This window comes from Muscardinus avellanarius, assembly GCF_963383645.1.
Source record: "Muscardinus avellanarius genome assembly, chromosome: 4".
In the NCBI taxonomy this organism is placed as follows: domain Eukaryota; kingdom Metazoa; phylum Chordata; class Mammalia; order Rodentia; family Gliridae; genus Muscardinus; species Muscardinus avellanarius.
In genome coordinates this window covers 136,394,087-136,414,151 of record NC_137789.1, presented here as the reverse complement: position 1 = coordinate 136,414,151, position 20,065 = coordinate 136,394,087, and the positions used below count along the sequence as shown (strand labels likewise).

General features: G+C 50.6%; 1 protein-coding gene across 3 annotated transcripts in view; it reads left to right on the top strand.

Moving 5' to 3' along the window:
* SH3PXD2A (SH3 and PX domains 2A) overlaps nt 1-20,065 on the top strand; it is a gene marked incomplete at both ends in the record, with an annotated part of 227,134 nt that overhangs the window by 90,140 nt on the left and 116,929 nt on the right. For all 3 annotated transcript variants that reach the window (XM_080694608.1, XM_080694609.1, XM_080694607.1), the window contains one exon: nt 17,945-18,021. In XM_080694608.1, coding sequence (XP_080550734.1) covers nt 17,945-18,021 — 77 coding nt within the window. The remainder of the gene's footprint in view (nt 1-17,944; nt 18,022-20,065) is intronic.

The window sequence follows — 20,065 nt, the reverse complement described above, 5'->3', positions numbered from 1 at the left end:
TAGAGGCCTGGAGAGGCAGCGGGGTGCACAAGAAGTCAGGGTGCAGTGTATCTTCAGGGCACAGCCAAGGGCCGCTCAGCGGGCTGAGCTGGGGGGAGTGGGAGGGGTCGAGAGTGGTGATGCCCCCGGGCCTGTCAAGGGCAGCTCTGGCCAAAATGCAGAACTAGCCGCTAGGCTCGGCTCCCCCAAGTCCTACCTCGAGTTCTTCATCCCCAGGGGCAGAATTAGTTTCCTCCCGCCACCCTAAGAGAGCTGAGGCCTTTGGAGCATTTGAAAGGTGCTTTGTGGTGGGCAGCCCCACCCCCCAAGCCTCCAGGCACTGGGCACTCTGGTTTCTGGATCCAGATTTTGGCAGGGAGAGTGATAGTAGAGGGAAACACTGAGATCATTAAGAGGGAGTTCAGCACCCCTGACAGACCCACTCGCGCGTGTACACACACACACACACACACACACACACACACACACACACACCCCTCTCCTATCTCAGCCTCCCAAGTACTGGGACCCTGGTGACAAGTCTCTGCAGCATCCCTGGCCTGACGACCTCCCCCATGCTCTCCAAGGGACCCAGGCCCAAGGATAGAGCCCCACTGGAGCGCCTCCCTGGCAGGTCCTGAGCTGGGTCTTGGAGTCTCCCAGCCCGTGTGAACTGCTGTGTTCATCCTGGGCTGCCTAGCGTCCAGCAGAACGGTTCTTCTGGGCCCGATAAAACCTCTTCCCCTTCACCATCTCAGTGTCCAGCACTGATGCCCACTGAAGAGGCCCTCGGATGCCAGGCCGCCTGATCTCCAGACCACAGGTGGCCTAGGGGGACTGGCACGGGCCAGAGAGGGGGTCTATTCCCCCAAATGTACCTTGAGGACAGGGCGGCTGGCAGGGCCAAGGGAAGGGGCTTCGGCAGCCAAGGTGAGGGCACGAGGCCAGGGCTCTGCTCCCCAGGCAGAGTCCCAGGGGCCAGATTGCCCCCGAGTGAGAGTGAACGCAGACAGAACCAGGGAGACCAGCCGGGTCAGGGAGAATTTCCAGAGTTTCCCCGCCCGAGGGGAAACTGGGCTCTGTGGCCCTGGTGCTGTCAGTGCTGGCTTTGGGTTCACAGATCTGGGCTTACACCTGGGCTTTCTACTTGGTACCCCTTGTGTAACTCAAACACTGTGCTTTTTTTTCAGGGTAGAAATAAATAGGTGCAGTATTGTATTTCACCACTGGAGGCCTTAGAACCAGACAGACCTGGGTTCAAATCCCAGCTAAGCCTCTTCCTTAGCCCTGTGACCCTTCGCCAGTTCTCAGCATCCCCGGGCTTCCATCTCAGCCTCGCCTAGGAAACACCTCCCAGGAAACACCTCCCGGGGAGGTACAAGTATCAAATAAAAGGTTACCTGTGACACACTCAGTAAGCACTCACTACAGGATGGTGATTAATATTGGTGCAGGGTTTCACATGAAACAGTGAGCCATCTCTCTGGGACGTTCAGAAAGCAGCCTCTTGGAGTCCTTACTGGGAGTGAAGGGCTCGTTCCAGGATCAAGGCCTTGCTATCTTGTGTGTTTGAAAGTTCACTGATCATAATGTAGTCTGTAAGCTGGGTGGTGATACATAATTGTAATCCCAACGACTGCAGGCTGAGACTATAGGAAGGCAAGTTTGAGGCCAGCCTGGGCAATTTGGCAAGATCCTGTCTCGAAATTAAAAAAAAAAAAGGGCTGAGGGCACACCTTAATGGTAGAGCACCCGTGGGTTCAAAAAACAAAACAAGCCAGGCGTGGTGGCACACGCTTGTAATCCCCGTGCTTGGGAGGCTGAGACAGGAGGATCGCACGGGTTTGAAGTCAGCCTCAGCAACTTAGTGAGACCCTGTTTCAAAAATAAAATATAAAAAAAGTCTGGGAGTATAGCCCGGAGGTAGAAAGCTTCTGGGTTCCACCCCCAGTACCACCAAAAACAAAACAAAACAAAAACATGATCTGCAGATCTGCATCTGGGATTGTCTGGAAGCTTGTTAGAAATGCAGTCCTAGCCCCGCTCCAGACTGGCCCGGTCACAGCCTGCATTTCAACAAGAGCCCAGTCAAGGTTGACACACACTGTCTTGAGGCCCATTGGAGCCCTGCAATAGGCTGGCTGCCCTGTCTTTAGGATGCTCTTGGCATTTGGTTATGTCCAATCCATTCGCATAATATAAGCTGCTGAACCTGCAATGACAAATTCATTTGTGACCAAAAATAGAGGTGCTCAGGGAGACAAGGCTTTGCAAAATGAATGGGTCAGGGCTGGCGCCTTGCTCACATCTTTATGCTTACCAGAGCTGCCTGGCAGTATGGGTATCGGGATCCTGTGGGGTGAGGCCATGCACAACAGCACTGCCTTCTGTCCCCCACCATGAGCTTAATCAAGGGGATGGATGCTCAGGCCCAGGAGCACTGCCTCCAACACAGGGTGAAGTTTGGGACCAAGAAGATGGCCAGGTGTTTTATTTTTGAAGTCTCTCTGATTGGAGATGGGAGAGATAGGCACATGAATCCTTTGGTTTTGAAGATGGCATGGCACAAGAGTATCCAAACCCTGTTTAAGCAATTATGTTGCACTTGTTGGAAGGGTTGTGTCTCTCTGGAGGAGGCTTGGGCAAAAGCTAAGATGGAAAAATAAAATTTAGCTGGGTGTGGCTCTAATCCCAGTACCTGGGAGGCTGAAACAAGGAGGATCATGTCTTCAAAACCAGCCACAATTTAGTGAGATTCTGTTTCAAAATAAAAAAAATAATAAAATAGAGCTAGGGGTGTAGCTTGGAAGTGGAATACTCCTTGATTCATTCTCCAGTACCATATATGTGTGTGTATGTGTGTGTGTGTGTATGTGCACGCGTGCATAGTATGTATATATAAATATAAAACATTTAACATAAAATAAACTAAATTTAAAATTATATATTATATATATTTTTGTGTGTGGAAGGAAACTTTAATAAGGTGTGGCTGTCCCATTTCTTGTTATTGTTGTTTGTTGGTTGATTGTTTAGAGTTTTTTTTGTGGTACTGTGCATTGAACCCAGGGGCATTCCACCTCCAAGATAAACCCCCACCTTATTTTATTTTCATTTTGAAACAGGGTCTTGCTACATTGATGAGACTCTCACTACTTGTTGACCACACTCTACTCCTAGTTATTGGGAGGCTGAGACAGGAGGATCGCAGGTTCAAGGTAGCCTGGGCAATTTAGTGAGCTCCTGTTTCAAAATAAAAATAAAATAGAGCTGGGGTATAACTCAGATGTAGAATACCTCTGCTTTCAACACTCAGTACCATAACAGAAAAATAACATAAAATAAAAGGGCAGTTCACAGCCTGAGCTTTTCCATCTGTGAAATACAGGATTGGATTTGTTTCTGTCCAGACTATCTCATAGTGCCAACATTTTGAGATCTAAAAGCTGTTAAAAGCAGGGAATTGTGGCTACTCAGCCTCCAGTACTAAGGAGGCTGAGATAGATTACAGGTTCGCAGCCAGCCTCAGAAACATAGCAGGGCCCTCCGCAACTTGGTGAGATCTTGTTTTAAAATAAGAAATAAAACAGGGCTGGGAGTATAGCTCAGAAGTAGAATGCCCCTGGGTTCAATCCCCAGTACCACAAAAAATAAAATAAAAGCTATTAAGATCAAAGTAATAAGTGCTTAGTGGTAGAATGTTATGCAAAAGGAAAAGCCTTTCAGGGGGACGGGTCTTCTAAGGACTGCCATGGAGACAGAATGTGGTTGCTGCTGTATAAGGCCAGCTCTGCGCCCTCCCCACCTCCCTGTCCCCACCCACCCCATTTCCTGTGGAAGGCATAGAAAGCCCCTTGTCTTGATGGTTTCCCTGCACTGGGCTCCTGCTGAAAGACTGCACTCAGAGCCAAGACTTTGACCTTCACCTTTGCCCCTAACTTACTCAATGAAAAAGAGTTCTTATCCTCCCTGCTCTAAGATTTTTTGGGGGAAGCAGCTGGGGCTAGTAGGAATTCAATGAAAATATAAATAGAAACGTGGTCTATAAATAATATTGCCCCAAATGATCTGTAGGCCTGAATGCTGTCCAGGCAGCAGTCACAAATCAGGAGGGCCCAGACAGCGAGTGGGTTATTGAGGAGCTTTGGTATCTCTGGGGACACTTTCTATCTGCCAGTGGGGCCTGGGGAAGCCCTCTGTCTTTCTGGGCTCTAGAAAGAGCCTCCTTGTCCACCGCCCTCACACCCGTCTTTTGCTGAACCTTCTTTGTGCAGGTGAAGCTGTGGAAAGTGTCTGGACTCCGACTTGGAGCTTAGTCCAGCGGCGTGTGACTGGGGACACCAAAAGTCATATCTGGGCTGCAGTTGCCTCTTCTGTGATTATAGGGATTTTAAAAGTTGGAATTTAGCTGGGCATGGTGACACACACTTGTGATCCCAGTACTTGGGAGGCTGAGACAGGAGGATCTGGGTTCACAGCCAGCCTCAGCTACTTAGTGAGGCCCTCTACAACTTAGTGAGACCTGTTTCAACCATCCCCAGTACAACAACATGAAAATAAATAAAAATAAGTAAGAAGAATAAAAATGGGGCTGGGAATGTAGCCCAGAGGTAGAACGTACCTGGACTCAATTCCTAGTACCGCCAATAAAATAAAATAAAAGTTGGGAGCTGCTGGGTGTGGTGGCGCACGCCTGTAATCCCAGTACTTGGGAGGCTGAGACAGGAGAATCGCACAGGTTCGATGCCAGCTTCAACTACTTAGTGAGGCTTTCAGCAATTTAGTGAGACCCTGTTTCCAAATAAAATATAAAATAGGTCTGGGGGTGTAGCCTACAGGTAGAAGACTTCTGGGTTCTGTCCCCAGTACCACCAAAAAAAATTTTTAAAGTTGGGATTTAAACCAGGTATGGTGGTGGCGCACACCTGTAATCCCAGTACTTGGGAGGCTGAGATAGGAGGATCGTGAGTTTGTGGCCAGCCTCAGAAACTGTTGAGGCCCTTCTGAACTTAGTGAGAATCTACTTCAAAATAAAGAATAAAATAGGGCGGGGGTATAGCTCAAAGGTAGGATGCCCTTGGGTTCCATACTCAGTACCGTACCACCAAAAAATAAAATTTTAAAAAGTTGGAATTTAACTGGGCATGGTGGCACAGTATTTGGGAGGCTGAGACAGGAGGGTCGCAGGTTTGCCACCAGCCTCAGCTACTTAGTGAGGCCCTCTGCAACTTAGTAAGACCCTGTTTCAAAATGAAGAATAAAAAATAGGACTAGAGGTGTAGCTCAGAGGTAGAATACCCCTGAGTTCAATCCCCAGTACCACCAAAAAAAAAAAAAAAAAAAAAAAAATAGGGCTGGTGCTATAGCTCAGAGGTAGAATACCCCTAGGTTCAATCCTCAGTTCCACACAACACACACAAAATATTTATTTATTTTTGTGGTAGTAGGGATTGAACCCAAGGGTGCTTTACCACTAAGCCAAATTCCCAGCCTCTTTATTTTTTTACTTTGAGACGGGATCTCAGTAAGTTTCCCAGGCTGACCTCGAACCTATGATCCTCTGTCTCAGCCATCTGAGCAGCTAGGATCACAGGTGTGTGACACGCACCCAGCACTTAAAGCACCTTCCCAATGCAGTGTTCCCTGACACCTCTCTGCATGGTCTAACCCCCACCCATCTTAGGAGCAGGCTACATTTTAGGTAGTGATGACAAAAGTGTTCCCAGGTAAATATTTTAAACATAAATAGGAGAAACAAAGAAATGAAAGCCCATTCCTCTCAAACAAACAGCGTGAGTGGACAAGCTCAAAAGAGCACTGAACCAGGAGTCAGGCCTGGATTTTAGGGCCGTGTTGTCTGTCTCTGCAGGGCCTTCCTGTCAGCTTTCTGAGCTTCTCCAGATCTAGAGGATGAGTTAGATTAATGCGGTCATTCTCAACCTCAAAAGTATGTATGAGGTCAGTCGTAGGTTTATTAAAAATGAAGACTCTGAGCTGGGTGCAGTGGCACACACCTGTAATTCCAGTACTTGAGAGGCTGAGACAGAAGAATCACAAATTGGAGGTCAGCCTGGGCAACTTAGTGAGACCCTGTCTCAAAATTAAAAAATGAAAAATGTAGCTCAGAGGTCGAATGCCTCTGGGTTCAAGCCTCAGTACCATGAAACACACAAAAAAAGTTAAAAATGCACACCCTGCCCATATTCCCTTTTATTCTAAATTTAGGGTATCTGGGTAAATCCCAGGAATTTGTATTTGCAACCAACATCTTAAATATCTCTGATTCAGGAAACTCACACACACACACACACACACACACACACACACACACACACACTGCAGGAGCGGTGCTATGACCTGTGTTTTAGTCACTCCTATAAAATTACCCTGTTGAATTTAGTAGCTTAAAACAGTACAAATCTATGGTTTCACATAGTTTCTCTGGGCCAAGAATTCAGGCGCTGCCTACCTGGATGACCGAGAGGCTGTGGTCAAGATGTGGGCCTGGCTGGAGCTGGAGGATCCCCTGGCAAGGCCGCTGGCTCCTGTGGCTGGCAAGGTGGTGCTGGAGGAGGCGTTGGCAGGAGGGCTTTGCCCTGGCATGTGGCCCTCTCCATAGGGCTGCTGAGTGTCCCTACGACCTGGTTCAGCTCCCTTCGGTGTGAGTGAGCAAAGAGAAATGGAGGAGACCAGTGTCTTTCCGACCTAGCCTTGGAAGTCGCACCATAGTTTCCATAGTATCTGATTGGTTTGCAGGTCAGCCTTTTCAGACCAGGAGGGAATTAGTCACCTGGGGCCACCTCCCTGAGTTTCTCAGTCCTCTGCATTGATGTCTTTATGTGGCAGCTCTTGTCATCAGGTTAGAGTTGGGATTGAATTTGGAAGTAGGAAAGATAGCCTGGTTGGAGGGCAACCTGGCCTGTAAGGCAAAAGCTGCAACGTCCACTCCAGAACCAGGCTACTGGCCCAGGGGCCATCAGAGTCCAGTCTGGCCACTTACTTGCATTGTGAAGCTGGGCAAGGCATAGCCACCTCTGAGCTCAGCTTTGACCTCAGAAAGTAAGAGACTGGACATAATGGCCTCTGGGGTCTCCTGGTTTTTACCCCTACAACCCATGTGGGCTGTGTAGGTGCTGCTGAGACCATACGTTCAGCATGTGTGATATGGGTCCAGCCATTGACCAGACAGGGTCCCCCGTTCCTGACCCCTGGGCTTAAGACTTGAGAAAGAAGGACTCAGGCTGACTCTGAAGGTGCTTGTGTCCTTATAGGTAAAAATTGTGGCCCCTGGCATGTAAAGTCCAGGAGCTTGGGTATGTTGACTGTGTTGACTAGACCAGGTAACTCCCAGTGGCTTCACTTTCTTCTGTGTGGTCCCTGTTATCAAGCCCTGTTACCCATCCAGTCTCTCTCTTCTCTTCTCTTCTCTCTCTATCTCTATCTCTCTCATACTGTGGATTGAGCCTAGGGCATTCTACCTCTGGGCTACATCTCCATCCCTTTTTATTTTTTACTTTGAAACATGACCTTACTAAGTTGTTGAGGGTCTTAGTAAGTTGCTGAGGTCGGCCTTGAACCTGCAATCCTTCTGTCTCAGTTTCTTAGATACTGGGACTACAGGTGTACCACCATGCCTGGCGCATCCAGCACACTCAGACACACATGTGACCACTCTCCAGCCACACTGAACTCACTTCATTTTCTCACTGCACCTTGACCTCTGACTGGAGCATTCGTCCCACTCCCTTTGCCTGCCTCTCACCTACCACTTCTTCAGGCCTGTGTCTCCCTGTGATAACTGTTACTTCTCAACACAAGGCCGAGGACCCCGAGTCCTCTGGGAGAGCAGGGACTGCGTCTGAATTGATCGCCGTCACATCCCAGGCGCCAGGGTGGTACCTGGCATTTGAGAAGGGACAGAAGGAATGACGGCTGATACTACTCATGGGGTTCAGGGTTGGTATGTACCTCCTGAGGAAGGCAGGCCAAAGGGACGCACAGCCCTGAGAACAGGGAAGGAAGGAATACAGCAAGAGAATGAAGAATGTAGACATCTTCTGTCTGGCTACATAGAGAAAGACACCATGGCACCAGGCCCAGCTCTGCCACTTATTTGCTGTGTGAGCTTGGTCAGGTCACTCAGCCGTGTGTGTGTGTGTGTGTGTGTGTGTGTGTGTGTGTGTGCATGTGTGCGCATGCTAGTTACTAGCAGTTGAACCCAGGAGCATTCTACCTCCTAGCTACATCCCCAGCCCTTGTTTTTAAAACAGGGTCTCACTAGGTTGCTGAGAGTCCTGCTAATTGGCTGAGTCTGGGCTCCATCTGCAATCCTCCTATCTCAGCCTCCCAAGTACTGGGATGACAGGCATGTGCCACTGTGCCCAGTTAGATTTATGATCTTTGTTTTACCCATCTGTGAAATGGAGATGGCAACAGTACCAGGAGCTAGAGCATGGGTTGTTATGACGATCAAATAACGTAATGAATTTAGAGTTCATGGCACAGCGCTCGGCGCAGACCAAGAGCCCAGCGCTTGCCCTGTCTTCTCCGTGCCACCATGGCTCCTGGGGGGGGGGGGGCACAGAGAACGTTGGTGTGAGGATGCTAAACACAGTTCACTGTCTGGGCTCAGCTCTGCCTACAGAGCCAAAGCTCAAGACAAGCAGGCTTTGGGGGACAGTGTCCATCCCCGGAGAGCTGGGCCGACTCCCCCTGGGTGGCGTGGCCAAGCCTGTGGTTGCAGAGCCTTTTTCCAGTAAACCCTGCCTACTGGGGATTTTCCTCTGCTCCTGAGCACCAGAAGTGAGCGGGCCCCTCTGGGGCCATCACGCAGGACCAGGGCTGCCATCTGCCAGCCCCGAGGCCTCTTTCACCCAGAAGTCTGTGCCTCTTTCTGAGCCCTCAAAACCTTGAGCTCTGACCCCCCACTCCACCAGCACGGGCCATGCACAGGGAGAGGCTGCCAGGAGCTGGCCCAGCACCCCACCGTCCCTTTCCTGAGGGCAGCTCCCTGCGGGGGCAGGAGGGGCCGAGGCTGCTCAGGCTCAATGGGCCCTTTATTCCCGGTCTCTCTCCAGAGGGTGCTGAGCCACTGCCCTCCACACCCACCACAGCCTCGCCACAGAGCAGGACGGCTGGCCTGAGGGCAGCCTTGCTAACCATGCTCCCTGGCCCCGCTCTGTCTGGGTCCTGGTCCATGAACCCACCCCTTGAGGTAGCCCCAGCCCTGCCTGGGCGGCTGCCCCTGGTACAGGGGTAAGCTACATACCCTTAGGGTATGTGTGTGTGTGTGTGTGTGTGTGTGTGTGTGTAAGTAACAGCTCATACTTCTTTCTTTTTTCTTTTTTTGGTGGTACTAGAGGTTGAACCCAGGGACTCTTTACCTCTGAGTTACCATCCTAACCCCTTTTTATGTTTTATTTTTTTGTGTGTGGTACTGGGGATGGAACTCAGGGGCATTCTACCTCCGAGGGACACCCCCAGCCCTATTTTATTTTTACTTTGAAACAGGCTCTCGCAGAGTTGATGAGAGGCTCACTTCTTACTGAGGCTGTCCTCAAACCTGTGATCCTCCTGTCTCAACTTCCCCAGTACTGGGATTACAAGTGTGTGCCACCATGCCCGACCTTTATTTTTTATTCTGAAAGAGGGTTTCACTCAAATGCTGAAGCTGGCATTGAACCTGAAATCCTGTTGTCTCAGCTTCCCAAGTACTAGGATTATAGGCATGCCATCGTATCCCGATGGCCTATATTTTTTGTTGTTTTGTTTTGTGGTATTAGGGATGGAACCCAGAGGTGCTCTACCACTGAGCTACACCCTCCTCCCTAGCCTGCTTGCTTGCTTTCTCTCTTTTTTTTTTTTCTTTTTTTGTGAAACAGGATCTCACTAAGTTCTGAGGCTGACCTCAAACCTGCGATCCTCCTGTCTCAGCCTCCAAGTACTGGGATTAGAGAGAGAGTGTCTCATTGACCCATTCTGTACACACTGGCTGCCTGCTATATACCAGGTCTTTGTGCTGGGCCTCAGGGAAGCATAGTGAGGGCCACTACCTGCAGGATGCTATTGTTCTGTCCCAAAAAAAGAACAACTCTGATATGGTAAACTCTGATATGGACTCAGTCCAGGCCTGGGAGAGCAGGAGAGGCCTCCTGGGTTCGAGTGCCCTGCCAAAGCCTCCTCTGCAAGGTAACATTTACCACGTGATCTGAGGCTGGAAGGCATTAGGCATGCAAAGGGCCACAGGACAGGGTTCTGGGGAGGGAGTGGCGCTCACAGGCTGAGGTGGGAGAGTGGGGTGCATCTGGTGGGGGCCCAGGAAGGGGTGGAGGCTGGGACGTGAATTGGCGGCGGTGGGGGGAATGCACCAGATCCTCTCAGCTGCACAGGCCACCAAAAGGGGTCCAGAGTTTATCTCGGTACCTCGGGTAGCAGCTGAAAGCTTTGAGCAAGGGTTACGTTTTCTGAAAATTATTCTGGCTGCTGGGTACAAAGTAGGTTGGAAGTGAGGCCAGAGGAAAGGCTGAGATCTGAGAGACACATCACCCAAGGACCCAGGGCTGTTGGCTGGCTCTGAGACCTGGCCTCGCCCAGCCCTGCACCCCCGTGCTGGTTCTATCCATCCCCAGCCCTGCAGCCCCTTTGATGTATGGGATGCTGGTGCTCAGGGGGGACAGAGTGCCCAGGACACAGAGGTATCTCAGCCTGCCCCGAAAGCCTGCAGTCCACACTCGGATCCTGCGGCCTCGAGCTAGATGGTCCTAGAGCTCAGCTTTATTTATTTATTTATTGCAAAACTGGGGGTTGAACCTAGGGGCATTCTACCTCCGAGCTACTTATTTTGAAACACAGTCTTACTACGTTGCGGAGGGCCTCATTAAGTAGCTGAGGCTGGCCGTGAACCCGTGATCCTCCTGTCTCGGCCTCCCAAGTCCTGGGATTACAAGCATACGCCACTACACCCGACTGATCTTAGTTTACATATAACCTTCCTAGAATCAGACTAGTGTGCAGGGCCAGTGCTCCCCAGGCCCTCAGCTCTTGCTGAAAGAAAGATGTGTTCCCTATCTCTGCACAGTGGTGCATGTCTATAATCCAGTACTTGGGAGGCTGAGACAGGAGGATCCAAGGTTTGAGACTAACGTCAGCAATAGCGAGACCCTGTTTCAAAATAAAAATGGCCGGGGGTGTAGCTCAGAGGTAGAATGCCCCTGGGCTCAATCCCTCGTATCACACACACAAGAAAAAAAGAAAAAAGGAAGATTTGTCCCCATAAGGCTGGCTCTTGTGCTGAGTGTGGGAACTCCAGAGCAGAATCTGAGGGTTCATTTCTCCCTCTAGATGCACTGGTACGCGCTGTCAGTGTGCCGTGGTGGCAGTTCTTTCCATCCCTGGTGAAACCCAATGGACTTTGGCAATTTCTGTTTCCCCAATGTGTGAGGGAGGGGAGCCGGAGAGGGACGCTCACCTGTGTGAATTACTGTGGCTGCCCCGGGGTGGGTGAGGTGTCATCGTCTCTGCCTGTGGGGAGCAGAGGAGGGATGCGAGCTGGGCAGGAGGATGGGGGTATTGATGGGGAGGGAGAAGCAGGGTGGGCATCCTCTGTCCTAGGAGAAGCCAGGTAGATAGAGTGGGTGTGTGGGAAGCACAATGCTTGGATTCCACAGGGCAGAAAGGAGACATAGGGCCAGGGCATAAGTACTTATCGCACCCCGCCTCCTTGACCCGGAATCATTAGCTAAGGCGTGCCCCTTTGGTCCACATTTATTATGCGCTGGGCTCTGTGTTAAATGCATTTATACACTCTTCCCTGACTGCTCACAGGAATCCTTTGCATTAGACATAATGGTCCCCATTTTGCAGTTTGAGGAAATTGAGATTCAAATAGGCTTTGACTTGTCTCATGTCACACAATATAGGAAGTGGCAGAACTAGATGTACTAATCAGAGTCTCCTGGTGACAATGCATAGGCCCATCTGCCTTTGTGGAGGTTGGGGAGGCACGTACAGGTAACCAGACCACAGCCGGTTGTAAGCCCAGCATTCGGGAGGCTGAGACAGGAGGATCGCGGTTTGCGGACAGCCGCAGCTACTTAGTGAGGCCCTCTGCAACTCAGTGAGACCCTGTTTCAAATTAAGAATAAAAAATAATGCTGGGGTATAGCTCGGAGGTAGAATGCCCCCGAGTTCCATCCCCAGCACTGGGGGAAAAAAAAGTAACCAGACCGCTCACGAGATAGGAAGTGCGTACTGTCTTCCTCAGTGCGCACCCTCCCCCCTACCAGCATGTAACCACCTGATGAGGAGACTTTTGTCTGTCTTTCTGTCTATAAGCCCAACACAGCAGGCCTTCACCCAGATAGTGCTGGATGGATAGATGGATGAATGGATATCTTTGAATAATAAATAGCATTCAGGGTGGTAGAAAAGGTAGAGGAATTATTCATGTACACATAGACACATCTTTTGTCCTTCCTTCCTTTTCTTTTCTTTTTTTCTTTATATTAGTGATTGAACCCAGGAGCAAGCTACCTCCAAGCTATACTCCCAGTTCTTTTTACTTTTCCTTTTGAAACAGACAGGCTGCTGAGGCTGGCCTCGAACATGTGATCCTCCTGTCTTAGCTGATCAATTACTGTGATTACAGGCATGTACTGCCATATCTTCTTTTCTCTTCCCTCTCTCTCTCTCTCTCTCTCTCTCTCCTCTCCCCCCTCGCCATCCCTCACCTCAGTCTCCCAAGCCCTGGGATTACAGGCCTATGCCACCACATCTGGCATTTCTTTGTTGAGGCAATGTCTCACTGTGTTAGTGGAATGTTGCTCAGGCTGGCCTTGAACTCCTGGGCTCAAGCGATCCTCCTGCCTCCACTTCCCAAGTAGCTGGGACTACGGGTGTGAGCCACCATGACTGGCTAACACCATGTATCTGGAAGAGGAGAGGCTGCTCGGAGTAGATCAGCCTGTTCAGAACAAAAGAGGTCTTGAGGCCAGCCCTGGTCCTCAACCCTGCAGCCAGGAGTGATTCCCCTGTACACCTGGGTGCCAGGGTCCTTGTAGGATATGCACCTGGTTCCAGGAGGTTGCTGCGGAACTCGCCAAGGCTGGGAATGGCCTCCCTGCCAGCAGCGCTGTCCCCACTGTTTCTTGCAGGCCCTGGCTCCCTGCCTCCCATGGAAGAAGGCCCGCCCATAGCACCTTTCACAGGGAGGCCTTGGTTGGCCTGGGGGCAACTGCTCTCATCTCCCCTCACACACAGGGTAAAATCTGGAGTCCCTGCCCTGAAGCCCCTTCATGGTCCTTGCCAACACTTCCACCCTTGCTCTCCAGGCTCAGAACCCCCAAGCGAAATCCAAACTTCCCTCCTTAATAGCCGTGTGGCCTTGGACAGGCCCTCTGACCTTTCTGAGCTGCCATCTCCTCCTGGACAAAATGGGCCTAGTACCAGGCAGGGTCATGCAGCAGGACCCTCCCTCAGCCCCACTCCTCACAGGTGGCACCTTCCCGGCCCGGCCGGAGGGGCAGGAAGGGGAGCCCCACTTGATGCCCACCAAGCTCCACGGGTTTCTTCTCCACTTTCAGGAGAGAGTTGAGTCCACTGCGCCAGGCCGTGGGTACTCTGCCCATGATGCCTGCCCGGTTTCTGGGGCAGCTTTGAAGGCTGGCGGGAGCCAAGCCCGCCGTACAGGGCTGAATTACGTTTATGAGGGGCCTTTACTGCCTGTGGTCGCCGCTTCCTTAATGGGGATTTTCCTCCTCCTTCTTTTTCTCTCCCTTTTACTACGGTCACCGGCTCGGCTTCCAGAGTGCGGTTTAGACTCATGGAATCCCTCCAGGCCTCTCCTCCCTCAGCCCCTCGAGCTGACTGTGCCAAAGCCCCAAGAGAAGAAAGCCTTGCTCATGTCAGGATTTCAGTGGCAAGGGGCCAGGGCGTCCCGCTGGGATCTTAAAATGCCGACAGGAGTCCTCCTCTGACCTTGCAGCAGCAGACCTGTGAGCCTTGTAGAGGGGCTGGGAGGAATTGGCTGATGGCTGGTGGCTTTGTTTGCAGGGAGTGAGCAGGAGAAGCAAGTGGGGTCCTGTGCTTGCAGGCCAGTGTGCGGAGGAGACAGGCAGAGCTCCCGCCTCCCACCGGCACTCCCATCCCTCCCTGTGAGGCCTGAGTGTTCCTTCACCAATTTTTTTTTTTTTTTTTGGAACTGATATTGAACCTAAGAGCATTTCACCTCCAAGCTACATCCCCAGCCCTCTTTATTTATATTAGTTTATTTATTTTGAAAAATGGTCTCACTAAGTTTCCGAGGGCCTCATGAATTTACTGGGGCCAGCCTCGAACCTGCGATTCTCCGGTCTCAGCCTCCCAAGTACTGGGACTCCAGGAGTACCATTTTTACCTTTATAAACTAGTTTTATACCTGCCACTGATCAGGAACAACATCTACATCTTTGGGGTCCAGGGCTCAGCCAGAGGTGTGACCAACCTTGCAGAGAGGGGACCCAGCATGTCTCCCCATCTCCCTCTCCTCTCTTCATCCTCCAACAGATGAGAAAGAGCAGGGCTCCATTTTCAGAGGACGAGGGCTCCATCAGGTTGATGGGCCTCCCGATTGTTTCTTCTCTGGTCCTCACACGGTACTTGAAGGTCCTGCTAGATACCTCTTGGCCACTGGTGTCTCCGGGTCTGGGTCACCTCCAGCTCCTCATGGACAGCTGGCCCAGGTGCGTGGCCCAGAACTGCAGGCCTGGGCCACCACCATTTTGCCTGCAAGCAGGTCTCCTCCTACCACACGTTTGTTCTCACACAGCATCCCCACAGCTGCACCCAGATACTCCTGTGGCATGCAAGCAGCAAAGTGACCTGCAGCCAAAAAAGGGTAGGAGGCAAAGGCAAGGAATTCCACAACTGTGACATCGTCCCCCAGACGAGCGGCCGTGTCCAGTGTCTGGAGAGTCACCTTTATCTCCACGGGAGCACAGGGCCGTGCTCTCGGGGTGACGTGGGGCATCTGCACAGTGTCTGTCTGCAGGGGAGGGCCCACGCTCTGACTCGGGAGGATACAGGAGGAAAGAGAGCTTGGAAAGAAGACTCAGGGAGGAAAGCAGATGCGCCAGGCGCACCTGAGCAGCCTACTGTGTGTGGAAAGGCAAGAGGTGTAAGCAGGAGGCGGGTCACAGCATGCGAAGCTTAGGCGTTCCGGTGTCTGACCTGGGCAGGGCTTGTGACAGCACTGTGGTGACCGGGACATTGAGGCTTCAGCAGCTGTTTTCATACCCCTCCCCCCAGGACCCTCCACTCCTTCTGCCTGCCAAAGGCTGCTTATAGGAACATTCTGGCTCCCTGGGAGCCAGAAGCGCACCTCAGTGACCAGCAGGGAGTTGGTGCCCCCAAGGCCTGCCTGGAGTTCCCCAACAGGACTGCACTCCAGCTGCCCAAGGAAAGTAGCTCTTGACAACTCTTTCTTCCCTCTCCTCTCTCCTCTCACCCCTAATGATGTTTCCTGAGATCACCTACCACATAAATGACTTAGATTCAAAACCTTGTTCTAGCTGAGCATGGTAGCCCACACGTAATCCCAGACACTCAGGAAGCTGAGACAGGGGGATTACTGATAAGTAAAATAAAAAATTAAATGCGAGTAAAATAAAAATAAGTGAGTACGGCGGAGTGTGAAAAACACGAGAGAGGTCCGGTACACATGGCATGTAAAGTTTTAATGGCACGGCTCTCCCGGGGATCAGGGCAAGGCACCGTGGGGCCCGCGCGCCTGTCCGAAGCTAGAGGACGCGGGCTCTCCTTTTAAAGGCATGCATCTCGCGAGATGGGGGTTTACTCGCGGGAATGCCCAATTCTCGCGGGGGTTTCAGCCCCTTCCTTGCCCTGCAGAGGTCATGTGACACAAAGTCACATGAGTGCAGGACCCAACTTAACAATTACAAGTTCAAAACCAGCGTTGGCAACTGAGAAAGAACCTGACTCAAAATAAAAAACAAAAAGTTCAGCCAGACGTGGTGGCACCCGCCTGTAATCTCAGTATTTGGAGGCTGAAACAGGAAGATCGCAGGTTTGAGAGGAGCTTCAGCAAGTAGTGAGATTCTCAGCCACCTAGCAAGACAAAACAAAAAATAAAATTAGCTGGGGTTGTAGCTCAGAGGTAGAATGCCCCTGGGTTCAATCTCCAGTACAAAAAAAAAAAAAAAAAATAGTAAAAAGTCTGGGGATATAGCTATCTGGTAGAGAGACCCTGGGCACACTCCCTAGTACCACAAAAACAAAAACATATTGTTTCTGGGCTTCTTCAGGGGAAACAACCTAAACCAAGGCAGTGGCCTTTCTTAGTGCTTCTCTTGGACTTTGTCAGAGGAAGCTCGAGTGAATTAACATGCAGTCTACATATTTACTCACATGCAGTAGAAATGATCTAGTTAAGACAGCTTTAAAAAGTGATGAAACTCCATCTCTGAGTTTAAATAAGAAAGAGTGAAAAGTACCCAGCTGCTCCTATGTTCAGGAACAGCTATGTCCAGCTGCTGAAATGATGTCCAAGGAGTCTGTCTCTTGTCATCATGTGGCTCTGCTTTCCTGTCGTTTTCAATCGTTCAAGCAGCAGTTATTAGCTGGGCGTGGTGGCTCATGCCTGTAATCCCAGTACTTGGGAGGCCACACACACACACACACACACACACACACACACACACACACACACCGCAGTTATTTATGGAGCACTTACCTTGTGCTCCATACATTCCTTTATCTCATTCCATTTTCTTCTCAGGCAATAATAAAAGTGCCCACTAGAGGCGCCAGGCTTTAATCCAGCTGGCCTAGCAACAGTGGGAGAAAGAAGTCTCAGGGTTTACTCTCATTGGCCCAGATCAGATCCCTGCCAGTCCCTGAGCCAATCACTGTAACTCAGGTTGACTGAGTTGCTTCCCAGCTCACCCTGGGGGCCAGTGGGTGTGGCTAGCTCACAAGGGCTGGTTCCCTAGAGGACGGTCGTGTGGCTGTGACCGCAGAGTCATGTTGTTGCTCTAGGTGCGCACTTTGGTCCTGTACTGGGCTCCCTGGCCCCTCAATGGGTTGTCATTGCTATCTGGCACAACACAGTGTGGCCAGGGCCATAGAAACAGACATGTTGTGAATGTTCTGGAAAGGGGAAACTCAACCAATCCATAAGGGCCCTCTGAAAAGGAGCATTGACCTTAAACATTGGCGGTCACTGGGCACAGAAGTCAGTGGTGTCAGACCTTGAACATCAGACCAGTGGGTTCAGATTCTAAATTTAACAGGCTGGACAAGGAGTATGCACCGATATATTTGTCATGACTGAATGTGGCCAGGGTGGAAGGACCTGCTGGAAAGGTTGGAGGGGCTGACGTTGCCAGAAGCCATGCCCATACCTGTAGAGGGTGGCACCGGGCTGGCTGGCAGCAGCCAGGATGGCTGGAGGCCGTGTGTACGAGAAGCCGGGGAACTGCCAGGCCAGGCCAGTCATGATCCCTTGGCATTGGCTCGTGGCCACCCTGGAAATAGCCACCCACCTAAACTAAGAATAGGAATTCCTGCCCAGCTGGCAGAAATGAATGCTGACTTCTCAAGGAGGGATGGGCCTGAAAACAAAACATAGTGTGTGGGTTGGGCCACCCTTTGTGTTTATTTGTGAGGTCACTTAAGAACCACACCCACGTTGGGCATTGATCCTGCCATTAGACCCAGAGAAGGTGACCTGGCCAAGTCGTTCATAGAAGCCCAAGATGGCAGCCTCCAGGCAGAGGCCATGGGCCCTCAGTCTTAAGCGCCTCCTGCCCCCCAGGAGAGGTGACCACTCTTTTATTACTTCCCTGACAGTGGGCAGAGGTGATAGCGCGTGGTGGCCAGCTGAGACAAGAAGCCAAGGGGGGTGGGGGACGAGAGGATCCCTATGGCAGCTTTAGCCAGAACCACCGACTCACCGGCATCTGTCTTCCAGGCAAGATCCTCTTCCGGAGAAGCCACATTCGTGACGTGGCCGTGAAGAGACTGAAGCCCATCGACGAGTACTGCCGGGTAAGAGCGTCTGGTAGAGGCAGGCCTGCTGCCTGGGGGTCTGTCTGCGCAAACCCCTCCTGAGGCCTGGCGTTTCCTGGGCAGCAGGGTGGAAGTGGGTGCTCCTCAGGCAGGGGTGATCCCCGGGACACCAGACCTCGGGTTCACAGCTAAGCCTCTGCTCCTTTTGGAACTTGTCCGTATTTACAAAATGCTGTTTTATATCACTTGCGCCAGCTTGGGAGCTAAGTTAGAAGACTTGCTAAAGGGCTTTTGTGTGTGGTATTTTGCTGGACATGGGAGATCTGTGTCTTTGAATTCTTTTTGGGTTGTTGTTGGAATCAGCTTTGAGTGTGGTGGCATCTGGGATACACATTTGTTTATTCATATAAGTCTTGATAGATGCAAATGTTCATATACATATCTTTATAGATGTAGATGAGTGTGCATGTGGTCTCTCTCTCTCTGCGCGCGCGCACACACACACACACACACACACACACATCCCAACAGCCAATACAATGGCTCAGAAGAAGCATTCAGAAGATTATTTTATTATTATTACAAGGCACAAGCACTGTATTCAATAAACAAGTAAATAAAAAGGTTTATTGAGAACAGAAAGGAGAGAGACAGCGATGTCACGAACCACAGCCCATTTGTCCAGCTTTGCTCAGAGCCTAGGACCAGTAGGGGCTACACGTGGGGTTTGACACGTGGCCTCTGAATGGCCCACCCCCTGACTAGCTTCGCGAACTTAGGCAAGTCACTTAACTTCCCTGAGCCTCAGCTTCCACGTCTGTACAGGAGGGAGAACGGTCCTTCCAAGGGTGATCATGGGGATGGAATGAACTGACACGCACCAGGCACTGGCTTGGTGTCTGGCTCAGAGGACACATTCAGAAGATGATTTTGTTATTACAAGGCACACACATTGTATTCAATAAACAAGCAAATAAAAAAAGGTTTATTGAAAACAAATCCAAGGTCCGGGATGAAGCTCTGTGGTAGCATGCGCAGGCCCTGGCCCAGGTCCTAGTACTGTGAATAATAAAATAAAAGCGGATTAAAAAGTACAAACACAAATAAAAACAACCTAATAAAAAAGCAAAGCATTAAATCATTTTACGCTGCTCCTGCATACCACTAGCTTTGCTAGAAATAGAATTTTGTAGTTAAATGAAGCTGACTGTGGAGTCTGACTTAGGGATCCCAGAAAGACAACGGTGCCACATTTTGTCCCAAATGTGTGTCGGAGTGAGAAGAGCTGGCGTCGAATCCCACTTACTCCTGGGTGACCTTGCACAGGTCGCTTTACCCTGCTGGGCTCCGGTCTCCTCATATGAAAAATGGAGACAGAGACAACTGTCTCACAGGGTTGAGTGAGAGAGTGTACATCAGGGTGTTCTGTGATTCCTGACGCACTCTGTCCTTACAGAGATGTTTCCTGCAAGGTCCCTTTCTACTCTAACATTTTGTAATTCTGAGTCATTATGCGTAGCAATAAAAATGTTTAAATAAAAACCAAGTTGCTAAATTTATTAACCAGCATTCCATCTAGGAAGACAAATCCTCCCATATAATTTTGTGTGTGTGTGTGTGTGTGTGTGTGTGTGTGTGTGTGTGGAACTGGGGGTGGAACCCAGAGGCTTTCTACCTCCAGGCTATACTCCCAGACCTATTTTATATTTTATTTGGAAACAGGGTCTCACTAAGTTGCTGAGAGCCTCACCTAGTAGCTGAGGCTGGCTTCGAACCTGCGCGATCCTCCTGTGTCAGCCTCCCAAGTGTTGGGATTACAAGCGCGCGCCACCATGTCTGACTTCCCATATAATTTTTAAATTTAATTTAATTTTTTTTGGTACTGGAGATTGAACTCAGGGGCATTTATCTCTGAGCTATACCCCCAGCTCTATTTATTTATTTATTTTTACGGGTCTGGGGATGGAACCCAGAGGCATTCGACCTCTGAGCTACACACCCTGCCTGATTTTTTTTTCTTTATTTTGAAACAGGGTCTCATTGAGTTGCAGAGAGCCTCACTAAATAGCTGAGGCTGTCCGTG